Source organism: Neopsephotus bourkii, unplaced genomic scaffold (genome assembly GCF_033783945.1).
Source record: "Neopsephotus bourkii isolate Nb327-2 ecotype Australia unplaced genomic scaffold, CSIRO-AGI_Nbou_v1 NB_1292, whole genome shotgun sequence".
In the NCBI taxonomy this organism is placed as follows: Eukaryota; Metazoa; Chordata; class Aves; order Psittaciformes; family Psittacidae; genus Neopsephotus; species Neopsephotus bourkii.
This window is the reverse complement of record NW_026901776.1, coordinates 7,213,900-7,228,603: the sequence shown is the minus strand read 5'-3', so window position 1 is coordinate 7,228,603 and position 14,704 is coordinate 7,213,900. Positions and strand designations below refer to the sequence as shown.

Genomic DNA, 14,704 nt, shown 5'->3' with positions numbered 1-14,704 from the left:
TCAGTGACTGACTCCTGTGGTAGGTAATTTAGTGGCCCTTCCTCTGCTAGCTCACTTTAAGCTTTTTTCTCAGTTGATCATGTAATAAAAAGGCAACATTGAAACACTTGGGGTGTTACCAACTTTTCTAGGTCTTCCATAATCTAGTAAGAACCTCAGCTGTATTTTGGAAACTAAAACAGCATGGACCGTATCTGGTGCTTATTTTTTAAGCACATACAAAATAACATCTACTGCATTTGCCTTTGGGACAATTTTATTGCAAAAGATACAGCACTTTGTGTTGATAAGTTCAGAACAGCTTGTTTATGTTACAGGAGTTCTGCTGCTTGCTTCAAACAAATACACCCTTTCAAATATTTATGAATATTTATATGTAAGTTATCTTGGCTTTTTTAATAAAACAGTATTTAGAGACTTTAGAAGATGGAAAGTATTTTGATTACTATGAAAGGTAAAGGTTGAGAGGAGTGTTCTGTGCTTGCTTTTGTTAATGGGTGCATGCTTACAAGTTTTGGGGCATACACTTAAGTTTGCAGTGTTTATGACATCTAAGTGTAGATGAGAGTTGGAATAAACATTAAACCACTTTGACACTTAGATCTAACAATTTCAAGGTCATCCTGAGGAGTTAATAAAAATGCACTTTGGCAACCAAGTGCCATAGTTGTTCTTTTAAGATTGAAACAACAACAAGCCCTGAAGTGCCCTTTATAAATGCTTGACACAGAAGATAGCTGTGGAACTTCCCTGTGAAAGAGCATTTGAAAGCTGACTATCATTGCTTGAAATACAAGCTTTCAGAAGAAATTAAAATGTGTATCCTAAAGCACATGTGTGTCTCTGACTGTTCCTAATCCCTCAGCTTTCTGTGCTGCTCTTTCAGCAGAGCACAAACAAAACACTGGGCAGTCTCTGCAGAGTGACCAATCTTCCATGCTCCATGCGTACAGCCAGTATGGAAGAAAATAATGTTGCATTCAAAATGAAAGCAGTGTTAAGAGCAGCTGAAAGTTAAGACTTCGGCCTTTTTCTCAGCTAGCCCCAAGTTAAACCCCAACCAAACAGGTTTTCAGACAACAAATCTTGTGTCTGAACTGAAGTCCTCAGGAAGTATAGTTTATACATTTGAGTTTTGTCCAGCCCATGTAATGTCCCTTCTCGACAGAGAAAGATGCTTCCAATCGAATGGTAGTGAGGGAGGTGGGTCAGGAGATGGGGGTATCAGGGTTGCTCTGCTTCTACATTGCTCTCTATCCTTTATCTTTACTTTTTTGAAGCCAAGAAGCTATCACTGTGGAAGTGCAGCAGCACAGATTAGCATTAGAAACTCTGCGTACAAATATATTTTATGTCTTTGTTTTGGAAGTGCCCTGTGTCTTCTGTCTGGGTAGCATTGTTGTGTTGATGATGTCAGTAAAAGCTGGAACTGAATTTTTCTTCTCAGAGGAAGATCTGAACTTTCCCTGTGTAAAACCACTGTTTCATGCAGGATTGGTTTGAAGGGCCCTCTAGAAAGGGCCACAGCCTGGCTTATGTTACCTCATCAGGGAGACCATGTAGACTCCTAACGTTCTCATTAGTTTGTGTTGTGCTTACTTAATGGGTAATTTTGGGGCTGCTTCAGTTCTATTTCCAAACGTACCAATTGTGCTACTTTTATTGTTGGAAAGGAGTCTCCCTTATGGCAATTCACTTCAATTAACATTTTTATGTTACTAATAAACATCCTGGGTCATGGCTATTAAAACTGTAAATGCTATTAAAAGCTTGCTTTGTGAGTAAGATGTGAAATATGAGTTTTAATTCCTTCCCAGTTTGTGTTTAGTTCCACAAGCCTGATGTGGTGTGGCTTTGACTTCCAGAAGGTACATGAACATGCACATTTCTATTGGCTCTGGAACTCCACCCCTTTCCTTCCATAATTTTGCTCAATGAACATATTATATTGGGTGGAAACATTACCAGTAACGGCTGCTTCCTAATTAAAGTGCAGTTCTTTTGACCCTTTTAACGTGTCAGTCCTCCCTTACTGACCAGTGATATGGCTAGTTCATCCCTTCGGAAACAACTGTATGTTTTGAACAGTCCAGGGCTGTCATAGGTTCACTTTGAAATCAATCCATAAAACAGAAGTCAATCCCAAATCTGAAAAAGGGTGTCTGTAAATGCTTGTAGTGCTGCTTTTCCCAGTGTGTAATTCAGAACTTCCCTCTTAAATCCTGTTAATGGCTTTCGAATAGCTCTCCTCACACTAGAGACTGCTGTAAGCTGTTCTGAGCTGTGGTTAAACAACAGAGCAGTGGGTCTCAAATGCTTTTCTGATTGCAAGCAACTTAAACCCACAATTTTTCTCAGTGTATCCTCTGTCCTGGCAGCTCTCCTGTGGTTTTGCAGGCCTTGGGACGTACAAGAGTGGAGCAACAGAGCTAAAGGGAAAAGGCACTTTTCAAAATCAAATACTAATACAGTGCTGTAGGAGACTAGATTGCAGTTTCTGCGTGTTGTCTGCTTTGTGGATATTGGGCTTTATTGGGGTTGACATGACTGCAGGGTCCCACAGCTTGACTTGTTCCTCTCACTTGCTTTCCAGTCTCTGAGTCTGGATAAAACTCAACGCTTGAATTTACACTAGCTGAAGCTTAACCTACTGGCAAGACAGGTGTATGGAGAGGGCGCCTGCTCTTAAGAAGGTACTCAAATTTGAGTTGTGTTCCCTCCTTCCCCCCAAAAAAAGTGTCTGGTATTTCAGCCCTGACCTGGGTGTCACCTGGTGGGCAGTGCCACACAGAGGTGCTTCTGCTGCAGCAGCTGAGGCTGCTCTCTGAAGGAACCTGGACGCTTCAGGAGGGAAGTGGTGCTTTTAAAGGAGCTTGTGTGTGCCAAAAGGTGGGAATTGGGTAAGCCAGGGCTCTAGACTGGAAGCAGCTTTTCAAACAGCTCCAGTTATTTTCACTGTGTTTTTACTGCCTCTTTCGCTATCCATCCAAATCAGAATTTCTGAAGCCCACAAAGAAAGAAAAATATGATCAACAGAGCGCTATCATGCACAGGGACAGAGCTGCAATGAACCTTGCTGACTAGAAAGTGCCAGAGAAAAACACCTCCAGTATTTCTTGAACTGGGGGCTGGCATTACTCCTGTGGCACTTGGTGTGCCTTCAGCTTGGTGCCCACGGGTCCTGCCTTGCCTGAGCCCATTAGTTCCGTGGCTGGGAATTAAATTCTGTGCAAATATTTTGGATGAGCTGATTAACAAAGCGGTAGAGGTTGTCAAATTCATCCACGAAGAAGGAATGCTCCTTATCGGGGTCTGTTGCGATGGCTTCCAGTTCATCTTGGGCTGCCCAAGCAACTCCAATGGAGTAAGCTATAACTCCTGAAAAGAAACAGTTTAGAATGAGCAAAAAAAGTTATCATTGTGTTAAATTTGATGCAAGACCAATAGTGGTACAAAGACAGTTACAATAAGACATAACTGGCCACAAAAATGTGGGCAGTGAGTTGAGTGCTCACTGTCTGCATGAAAATGGTATTTTCAATTGGAGGAAGGGTCTAGTTTGTACTTTTGGATTATGTTTTGCCAAGAGCAGAAGGGTTGAAACAACAGTCAAGCTTCTGCTCTGGGTCTGAACAACAGGCTCCTGAGCAAAAGGTTCTTGTTCCGATGCAAATACCTTACAGTTGTGTTGGAAGATACATGACTGTCCTGACTGGAAAGCTAAAGGAGGCTTCTGGTCTACCTAAGTAGAAATCCACTGACATCTCCTAGACATAGCTGGTTTTTGCTAGATTTATGTGTGTTGGATTTGTCACTGGGTTAGTTTTGTTTGGTTGGTTGTTGCTTTTAGTTTTTCCTGAAGTTCCTCATTAAGTCATTAAACAGATGCTGGTCTTGTTAGAGCTCAATGAGACCCCAGGCTAAGATGCTACTTTTCCTGCACAAAGTTTCATCCAGTGTCTTGCAATTGTATCAAACTGCATTTCTCTGGTGCTGGGGCACCTGGGGAGAGCAGGTGGCAGAGAATAGCTTACCATTTTGGTGAGCGGCCATGGCCGGCACGCTGACATCATCGTAAGACCTGCCATCTGTGATGAGAATCATGATCTTCCGTTTGTTGGGTTTGGATTTGCTGAACAGCTGCTCTGTGGCGTAGCTGATGGCTGCTCCCGTGCTGGTCCCACCGCTCCAGTAACTGATCCTTTTAATGGCGCTCAGCACATCCTGCTTCGTGCTGTACTTGTCGAAGCTGAACTCAAGCCTTTGCTCATAGGTGTACTGAACAGCCCCAATGCGGGTGTCGGTGTCCGAAATTTCAAACTCCTTGCTGATGTTGGCTACAAACTGCAGCACTGTGCGGAAGTTGCCGGTGCCGACGCTGCTGGAGCCGTCGATTACGAAACCGATGTCAGCCGAATTGAGGCACGTCTTGCTGCAGGCCAGCCGGTCGGTGTCACAGACCCGCTTCACCAGGGGCTGCACCACCTTGTATAGGCTGAACCAGCTGGGCACATTGATGGAGTAGAAACCATTTGTCCTGCACACTGCCTGCAAGGCAACACAAGGATGAATGCTGTGGAAATTTGGTCTGCCTGTTTCAGCTGGGGTATGCACCTAAACTGTAAATATAGGCTCCCGGAAAGAGGAGTGCTGGAGTCTGAAATGACCTCTCCTCCAGTCACGATCTGCTTCCCTGGGAAATTATGTCAATGTAACATCACACATACTTGTGTAACGAGGCAGTTTCTCCTGCCTTTTTTTAAAGCTGTGGGATGCAGCTCATATTCTAGTAGCAAAAGAAATGTAGTAAAAGAGTTTGCCACCTGTCAAGATTTTTTAGAGGGGTTATATTGCTCACAGAAAAACCATCCAGATCACAGAGCTGCTGTGGCTCCAGTGGGCATCTTGGGAACGTGTACGTTTGCCAGTGGGCAGCTTCAGCTCCTGTTTTTCAGGGCAACAAGGAAAACATTGCCTGCTGACAAGGCCTACCGCCTTGACCTGAAACCTGGCACTGAAGCTGGGTTACTCTTGGGTCCATACTCTTCTAAACAAAAACCCAGGCAATTCTGGTAAAAATGCAGAAAGCCCATAAAGGTTATGCTGGCACTGCTACGTAGTAAAACAAGTCTTTATAACTCAGTGTTTGTGGGGAGCAGATCTGTAGGAGTCTTCTGTAGGGTTAGTAGGAATTAGGGGAGCAGGGGTAGAAATCAGGTGTGGCACAGAAGAGGGAGTGGAAGAAGTCCACTGTGGGGTAGTGGGGGACAAGCTGGATCACATTGTCCTTGGCTTTAGCAGCTTTTAAGTGCTAATGCTTATGTCTCCAGGTAAGAGTATTTTGTTAAGGCAGGCTTTATCTACCAACTTTCTCTGTGTTTCAAGAAAGTGTTTCAAGTGTTCAAGAGAGTGTTTCAAGACAGAGGCACTGTTTTCTCAGTGCCTGGTCTTGACGTGCATGTTGCCTAACAGATCCAAGGGAGCTAGGATTCCCACCAGTCTGGGCTCCTCACCATGTCCTGCTCTTGTTTTTACTGTGTCACTGCTGTTTTAGTGTTACAATACAGCAATATCAAGTCACCATTCCCTCTTCACCTTCCTGTTCTGACCCCACTCTACTCCCACTTCTGCTGCATCCTTGGCAGGTTTGCAGAGACTCCCTGTAGCTTTGCTCTTTTAAATACATTAAATGGAAATAAGACTACAATCCAATTAAATGCTGCCCAGAGACAGCACAGCTCGCTGGAGCAGCTCTGGAACTCATGGAAGATTTATTTCATGGCAGAGCAACACAGCCCAGATGGGCATCTGTTTTCTGAAAATACCAGCTAACTCGACCCTGCTTTCTTGAGCCCAGCCTTGTCTGGCACTCGGTAGATACCTCCTGCCATAACTGGGTGCCAGCTTGCCCTGAAACACTGTTGAGCAGACAGCAACCATTGGTGCCAAATATAAATTGTTCAAGGCTTGTGTTCTCTCTTTTTGCTGCACATGGCAAGGATTTACTCTTTTTCTAAGTGCTACCATAAAGTACACAGCAGCAGAAACAGGTAAGAGAAAATTAACCTGCATCAGGTCAACAGTGGAAACAAAATGTTTGAGTTACCCAGCATAGCCGAACAACTGGGGTGCGCCTGTGTTGGGAGCATCCTGACGTTTGCACCTATGGGATGTTTGTAAATGCAACGCTGGCATTAGGTTGACAGGGCATCTCAGCCTTTACTGGGTGAGAGATGCACAGCAGACGGCTTGTGGAAAGCTCAGGCTGCAACTGTGCTTTGTCATGCCGCTGTGTATGTGGAAAAACTCTCACCTCAGTATGGCTGCAGGTTTGTGCCAGTGTTTAGTCAGGAAAAAGCCATTTGGTCCATGATGCACCTCAAACCAGAACTTCACTGACTTCATCCCCGTTCTGACTTCAGTACTGCTGCCTGGCTCTTCATACAAGAGCCCTCAATACAGCATAAGTAGGACAAGAAATAACCGTAAGTGGTAAGAAGGAAAGGGAGATGCCCTGAAGGAAACAGCTTGGAAAATGCAGTCAGAGTCAAGCTTCTGGCCAGAGCCCAGCCCAGGAAGTACCTTGTCCACAAAGTTTGGTTCGATAACGTTCTGCTTCTCAATTTCAGTAGCTGCTTCAACAGTGACAAAGAAAATGTTGATCCCTGATTCTCTGGCAAGCCTGGAGGCCTCCTCCACTTGGTCAGTTGGCCACCCATCCACCACCACTACAACCACATTTGGTGCTCCACCTCGGTTTCCATTAGCATCCAAAAAGAAGTTTTTGTTAACAAATGAAAGCGCCTTCCCTGGAATAAGAGAGGAGATGAGGATGAGTTACAGGTCTGGAAGCACTCTGCCTGATAATACCTCATGAAATGGTGGGCAGAGAACTGATTCAAGTTCTGGAGCCCTGCCAGCAGCTGGGTTTTCAGTGGTTTCAGTGGCTGTGCAAGCAGGAGGGAAGGTTGCTGGTGTTAGTGCCAATGCCTCCTGTGCCCTCCTCTGCTGAAGCCCATTCATCTGCTCTCTGTGTCCCACAGGGGCTAGGATGACAAGCTGAGTAAACAAGGATCCCTGCTCTTGAGGAGAAAGGTGAATCCTGTCCACTTGTGATGTACTCGCAGTGCCCTGGACAAGCATAAGAAGGTCATGGAGAGTGGTACTTGCTCTCCAGCCCTGCCCGAGGGCTGAGCACTGTTCAGTCACAGCCTCCACACTCAGGGAGGTGTGGGCTCTCTACAGCTCAGGCTCTGGAGCCCTCCCTGAGCTGAGGATGTGCAAGCAGCCCCATCACCTACCAGCGTTGGAAAGTCCACCTCTCTGTGGGATTTTCTCGATGGCATTTCTTAGGTCCTTGGAGTTGGTATGAGTTTTTAAGTTAAACTCTGTGGAAGGGTCATCGCTGAAAGAAGAAATGAGAGCAGCTGTCAGTTTTCTGGTTCACTTGTAACAATACAAAAGCTGTAGGACCTCTCTGTGCTACCTGGCTCCTGAATTCAAGATGGAGTGAGACCTTTAGCATGTGTCAGCTGCAGAGCTACAGCTGCCAGTGTGTGGTTGGGCCCTGTGGCAAAGGGAGAAGCTCTTACCCATACTGAACAATGCCCATCAGAGGGCCAGCACTGCCGATGCCAAGGGCTTGAGCCACATTACCAAGGAACCGCTTCTGGAGCTGAAAACGGCGTTTACCAATGCTCCAGCTCCCATCCATCAAGAAGGACAAATCAATCTTGCAATCTGAGGAGAGACACAGAAACACAGAGAATACTTTTAGTCCTTTCTGATACCTGTGCTTCTTGTGAGGGGCAAAAGCTTAAAAAGCCTGCATCCAGTGACGTGTATTGCTGTGCAAGCTCTACTAAAAGGCCTTTGACAAGGACAAGTCACAGCTGGGGGCTCAAGTCTGTGCTGCTCTTTGGTAACTGAAGTCCTTGGCATGATTTTCTCCCATACAACATCCAATCCTGTCTGTGTGATAAAAGGGCCAGAAGCCATTCCCAAGGGTGAGGTTTGGGAGTACCATGTTTGGAGGCTAGGGAGGAAAGGTCAGCCACGCAGGAGCAAGCTGGCTCATACCATGTTCCCTCAAAGCCATGGCTTCGGCTCAGCCCCCTTTATTCGCAGCCTAGAGGTGGTGAGATTTTGTAAAGCCAGACATGACACTTGGATTTTGTGGTCTGGACACCTGCAGAGCACTGACTACAGGGATTTCCTTGGTTATGCTTTTGTGGACTTAATTGGTATACTGGATGTAACAGGAGCAGTTAGTTCCTTACGTACTGTGTTAATGCTGCTCAGAAGGGAGGGAAGACCCACTCAGTTCCTAAAATGTGTGATGCCGAGGATGCTTCAGCGGAAAGGACATTGTGGGGTCTCTTCAAGGAGCTGCTGACAGCAGTCCTGGCAACTCTGCACTTTTGAATGCAAATCATTCAACAACTTCATTCTGAGCTGGAGCTAAGGGGGGATGACGATTCACTTGCTGTGTTCAGACTAAGTGGGGACTCTTTGCATGTAGCTCTGGGCTTGTACCTGTGTGTGCAGCAGCAGCAGTTTTGTGTTGCCTCTCTGGTCTGAAAACAATATTCTAGAAAAGCTGTGCCTGCACCCAAACAACCTCTTCCCTTTAATGACATAGATGAACCTCATCTTTGTGCTTCTGTGAATGCTGGCTTCATCACTGCCAGCCTGCTTTTATGTGTCTGCAAGTTAACGGTAAAACATTCATCGGTTAGACTGCAACCCAGGAGCGGGATTGAAATTTGGCTTAACCAGAGCGCTAATTAACATTTTCCCCCTCCGGTGTCCGGGTCATCCCCATCTCTTGATTTCCGTCTGGTGATAGAAATCAGTTTGTCCAAAATAGTGTATTTTAATCACTAGGTAGCCCGAAGGCTACAAAGCGCTGATTGTTCTTACTGGCTTATGCAACTGCCTCCCATCTCATTACCTTCAATTTTTTCTCCTGTAGCTGTCTGTTTTTCTAGGTTTAATAATGCTGAGTTATAGAAGCGTGACTGAGAACCGCGTTCGTTCGCAGCAGATCGTGACGCAAGGCCGGGAACCCACAACAAATGATGCCTTAATTAACAGCCAAGCTTTCCTCAATTTCTTGTCCTTCAGTGGGAGCTACACCATGCTCTATATGTGGAAAGTGGGGGGTTTGTTAGTCAGCAGGTTCCGGGCATGCGAAGATTTACATACACTTACATATAGACTTAATTTCTGGGGAGGAGTCAGGCAACAGGAGTATTTTGACGCTGGAACGTTAGCAGGACTCTGCAAGAGCACCGGCTAAAGGTGCTCTGTAGGGAGCTGAGTGCTTTCTGATTTGCAGGGAAGCAAGATCTGAATTACAGCTTTTATGATCCTAGAACAGGATGAGCGTTTCAATTTTGGTGTGACTTATCTCAGTTCAACTGCTGGAAACAGCTGTGCTTGCCTGTGTCTGTGCTACATGGAGTTTCTGCTTTCCTGCGGTGCAGTTGGGTCTATAAGGCAGATCCTTCCCCTTTTCTTCTTCTTGATTTATAAGGAAAAAAATACTGCTAAGTATTAGGAGAAGTGCCTGGGAATATATAGACATTTGGTTCAGTAGTTAGTAGTAGTTAATGTAAAGAGACCTTGAAATGACAGTCCTGCAAGAGACAGCATTCAGTCGCTGGAGGATGGGCAAGAGAGGACCCAGGCGCTGGTGGGAGGGTGAAGCCCCCTCTCAGGGCGGTTTCCCGTGAGGAGGTGGCAGACAACCCAACGTCTTCACTCAGAGCTTGCTCCCTCTTTCTCCTTCCACTCTAAAGATGAGTTAATGGACAAATTGCTCATCTAACCCTGGCCACAACATATGGGTTTGTTGTCCTGTACCATCAAAGTTCCTGAAAGAAGATCTGTGCCCAAGGAAGGTGGAGCTGATAATGCCCAGAAGAGGTAGCGGTGAGCAGCCACCATCTCCCTGTGCAGGTAAGCTAAATCTTGGCTGTTATTTCCTTTCCTATAGAAGCAAAACCCAACTATGCGTATGAGAGGGGTCGGTGTAGAGCGCTCACTGTTCCTCTGCAAGGAAAAAATGTGTTGCTCAAGTTTCTTAGGCTTTCTTGAAAGCCTTTTGCTATTTTAATTTGAATGCATTCTAGCAATGTGTAATTATTAGAATGGTATTACTTAATTATGAAATTAAGTCTGAAGTACGTACTTGGGTTCCCCTGGGAGATGGACTCCGGTGGCTTCGGATTCAATTCTTCCTTTGAACTGAAGCCTAGAGAGAGGAAGGAAAGGCTCAATCAGTGTGTGCTTGGTGACTGCCCTTGCTCTGGAAGGAAGCAGGCAATGGGATAGCTGCAGAGTCCCCCTGGCCTGAGGATTGATGTGGGAAGGAAGCAAGCATGGAGAGCACATCTGTAGAGCTTACCTTTTACCACCTACATCTCCTCTAGGTTAAAACAAGAGCACAGGCACTTCTAGAAGTGCCACCAAGATTTCTCCAAGCACCAACTTCGACTCCCCTTTGCGAGTCAGTGCCCCCAGTACCAAGTACAACCAGGTGCAGAGGCTGGTGGCCATGCTGTGGGGTGGTGGCCTTTAGCACTTTGCCCCTGTGCCTTACAATGAGCTGCACAACATTCGAAGCCAATGAGTGATAGATTTAACATGTTGCTTTTCTGTCTGGAGGGGAAGGTACTGGCAGCGACTCACCCCACCACGTTACAGCTGGGAAAGCAACGCAAGCCACAGCTCCTCAGGTGCTCCTGGAGGACTGGGTTACTTTGGAAAGCACAAAAGAAACAAGGCAAATGTCAACAGAGAGCTGCAGTCAAGTCGTGGGAGACAGTCTCATGGGTCACTAATGGGTTGTAGCTGAGACCCCAGTTAAGATATTTAGGTTTTAGCAGCCTTGGGAACATGAGTTTATGTCTTTGTGTGATGCACTAGCTCACAGGGCATCATCAGGCTGGCGGCTGAACTTCACTCATGGCTCGAATGTCTGGTGAAAGTCCTACAGTACAGCATCTCCCTCCTGAGCAATGGCAATGAGCTGTTTCTTTTCACTACAGCATGACAAGATTAAGGGGATTTAGCTGGGATAATCCTCAGGAGAGACAGCAATGATCAGGCAAGCCCCAAACTGCATGCTCACTGAGGAAATGTTGGTCAGAAGAGCAGCAGAATGGGTTACTATTTTTGTAAACTGCTTATGAATTTTTATAAAATAAAGATGAAAAACTTCCTTAAAGCTTCATCACCAGGTACACCAAGGAAAGACAACAGAGAGACAGTAAAAAGGTAACATGAGATTGATATAGAAATAGTATGTCTTTCCACAGCAGTCAGCCATGAGGGCATTGGTGTATGTGAAGAGAGCAGGCAGCAAAGGAACATCAGCAGAGATCACCTAAATATGATGGAAGGAATACTTTGAAGGAAGTGGCCACAGGGCCAAGTGTTTCTTGCAGCCTGAGGCTGGACTGTGCACTCACATCTGCCAACCCTTCTGGCTCTTTCACCAGCAGCCACAGCTGCCAAACCTGGGAGAGCAATATGACTGTATGATTTGCCAGTGCTCCCTCTTTGCCCTTACTTTGCCTGTGTATAAATGCCTGTAGGCGCAGTCCCATGAACGCTTGCTGGTGGTGCAGTCCAGCCCCATTAACCAAGGCTGAGCCCTCCTCTCACAAGGTGCCATCCCTCCCGCTCCTGTCCTGCCATCTTGCCCTTCTGCCTGCCTGGTGTGGATGGAATTCAAGGGGAAGGGGCAAAAGGCCAAATTAAACTTGAGAAGAAAGAAAATAGCTCCCTGATGAAGCCCACCCCCTGGTGCATGGGCAGAGGGTGTCTGGAGGCAAGTTCACTCTTTCTGCTGGCAGTGCTGCCTTCTGGAGGGTTTATCTAGTGCATGAGTTATGGGTGACCTGAGAGAGAAAGGAAGCAATGAGCTGGACTTGTACATAGTCTCCCTTGGTCAGCCATACAGATGAGAATGGTTGTGGTTTTCTTCTTTACAACCTGAAACGGCCCGCAGCTTGCCCTCCTGACTGATCAAGTATAGGCTTTAATTACATGTGCACGTAACAGTTCCTCAGTAACAGACCAAAGCCATGCTTTATCCTGCAGTCTGTTCACCACACACCTCACATGTGCTGGTTTGGTATTCCATATGTGCAGTTCCCCCCTGCTTGCCTTACTTGCAGAACAGAAAGTAGGTGGATTTAACACTGTGGTGAAATTAGATATTAATATGTGCCATTCATTTTAGCAACTAAATTGTATAAGGAAAATAATCCATAGGTTTATCATGCATTTATCTGCATCCAATCAAATCCATATTCCTTCCCCAGGCATACAGCTGACATGACCTTTGCCACAATAGAAATCCCAAGTGTAGGCAATGCAGCACTTTTCATTGTTACTTGCCAGTGCAATTACCAGTTCTCGAAGGTTGTGGGTCATCTGCCTGATTTGTGCTTAGTGTAACAATAATGTCATCCACCAAATAATCTTCCTCAACTAATTGGGGAGGTGGTCAGTCTCTATGGGCCTCCCTGTCCCATCAGTCCAATTTAATGTTGTTATTGCCATGGGAATTTCAACTCACTGCATGGCCAGTCTACTCCATGCTAATTAAAGTTCCCTTCACTGATTGTCACAGCTGTCCATGCTGATTAAACTTCCCATTCATTTAAGTAAGGCAGCAGTGACTACATCCATGCCAAAAAGCATTCCTTTGAAGTGACAATCTGAATTCATCAGACTTTATCACAGTAGTCTATGCAGGCAGTTCAGTTGCTGAGGAACTATTAATACAACATCCCTTCCCCCATGCGCAACCTCTCATTGCATTTAATGCAATCTGTCAGTTTCTGCCTTAAAATACCCCTCTCCACTCCTGGGCCTGGTGCTGTAGCTTTTCCTGAATAAGCACACTGCTGGCTTAAGCTACAGAGGACAGAAACGCTTCCTCCCTTTGGCTCAGGCTCGAGAAGGGATCTCTGTGCCTGTCTGGGATGATGCAAATTTTGAGTCAACAGCCACTGCTGCTGACACTGTATTTGCAAGCTAATGCATATGGGCTATGCTGCTCATCACAGCCACTACAAGGATTAGTCATGCCTCAGCTTTGAAGTAAGCAGAGTGTTCAAGGGAATGGTCTTTGTGAGGACCACCAGCAAAGCCCTCTTCAGCAATAAAACTGGTGATGGAAAAGACATCTTACATTGGATGGTCCAGCCCCTCATAAGAGAGAGAGTATCCTGTCATGAACTGGCCTGTAGTTCATGCAGTTTGCTTTAAAATGTTCAAAGGAAAGGCATCTATGTGTTCTGTACTGAACACACAGAATCTGCAGTTGGTAACTGCTCCTGATTAAGGGTTGTGCAAGTCATGGTCTTGTTGCTCTTTGAGCCTGCTACAAATGTAGGGGTTTTTTCCCCCTCACTTATCAGTAATTATAAAAATGTTATCATCTCCATATTACCAATTTTAAGTCTAAAATGTCAGAAAAATTCAATTATTTTTATTATTCTTTGAGCTCATCTTAAATCCTCCTGTTCTTACCTGAAAATCTTTCCTAAGTACATTGACATCAGAAAAATCTGTTGTCATCTTCACTGATTGCAACTCTGGACTGTAGTCCCAGCTATGGCATTCCCAAAATACCTTATTATTTACAAATGGATTTCAGCAGCTAGAACCTCTTTGCTGCAGTGTAGCTGCCAACTCTTCCAGAGCTCATCTGTTCTGCTCCTGCTTTAGGCAGGAATTTGAGACTGATGCAAGAACAAAATAATTTTAACTACTAAGATGTAAATGACATACTTTGATCATAATTTTAAACACTGTAATTACTCCTTAAAATGAGATTGTTATCAGCAGTGTCATGGGTCTGATGGATAGATTTAACTTTTCCCATGTGTGATGGAAACCAGTTATTCCCAGACTAATTACTGGATGTTTAAAATATTTACCTGTGTCAAAAAGGCTCAATCCAGGTTTCCACAAGTCTGTTTCCATTGCTTTCATGCATGAAAGAGAAGAAACAATATTACTTAAAATAATGGAATTACTAGATTACAAAGTTCTGACTCAATTTAGAAAAGTCATTTCTTACAGTGAATTATCATTAACAACCAGGAGCTAAAGAAACCTGGAAACCTTTATGTGCACATTTCAAGCTGTATTTAGGAGCCTCGTATCACTGCCTCCAGAGCACTAATCTTTTTTTATGATTTTAAATATGTCTTTAGATCTGATTTGGTCTTGTTCCTTTAAATTGCATTGATGCTGAGGCAAATATACTGACTTGAGTATACTTTTGCTTGGCTTAGATTGTTTTCCACTGAAAATCTGCAAGTACCTCTCATCTAGGGATTCCTCTATCCCCTCATCCCATCCAAACACGAAGAAGTTGTCTATGTTTTACTTGCAGCTCATCCGACATGGAAAACTTCATCAGAATCGCTGCTTTCACGAATAACTCCCAAGGTGTCTTTGTTTTGAGCCTGTTGAAGAATTTTCCTAAGAAGTGATGTTTTGCTCTGGGTTACAGCCAGATAAAGCTGTTGCAGTCTTAAAAAACAGACACTGCACAGCAACTCTTTAGAGTAATTGTCTTGCAAGACATTCTGGGCTAGGTGACTGGGGGATTTCAAGAGAGCTAATGTGCATTGTCAAGAGCTTGGAAGAGATGGGACCTTCTGAAGAGCGTGCT

At 45.1% G+C, this 14,704-nt stretch overlaps 1 protein-coding gene across 4 annotated transcripts in view; it reads right to left on the bottom strand.

Moving 5' to 3' along the window:
• Positions 1-238: 238 nt before the first annotated feature.
• VIT (vitrin) overlaps positions 239-14,704 on the bottom strand; it is a 37,036-nt gene continuing 22,570 nt past the window's right edge. For 3 of the 4 annotated variants that reach the window (XM_061365840.1, XM_061365842.1, XM_061365843.1), the window contains 7 exons: positions 13,962-14,009; positions 10,196-10,258; positions 7,593-7,740; positions 7,302-7,405; positions 6,583-6,809; positions 4,035-4,548; positions 239-3,378 (listed from right to left, as the gene is read on the bottom strand). In XM_061365840.1, the coding sequence (XP_061221824.1) occupies positions 3,200-3,378; positions 4,035-4,548; positions 6,583-6,809; positions 7,302-7,405; positions 7,593-7,740; positions 10,196-10,258; positions 13,962-14,009 (1,283 nt within the window). In that variant the 3' untranslated portion in view covers positions 239-3,199. The remainder of the gene's footprint in view (positions 3,379-4,034; positions 4,549-6,582; positions 6,810-7,301; positions 7,406-7,592; positions 7,741-10,195; positions 10,259-13,961; positions 14,010-14,704) is intronic. The other variant, XM_061365841.1, reaches the window with a different exon arrangement.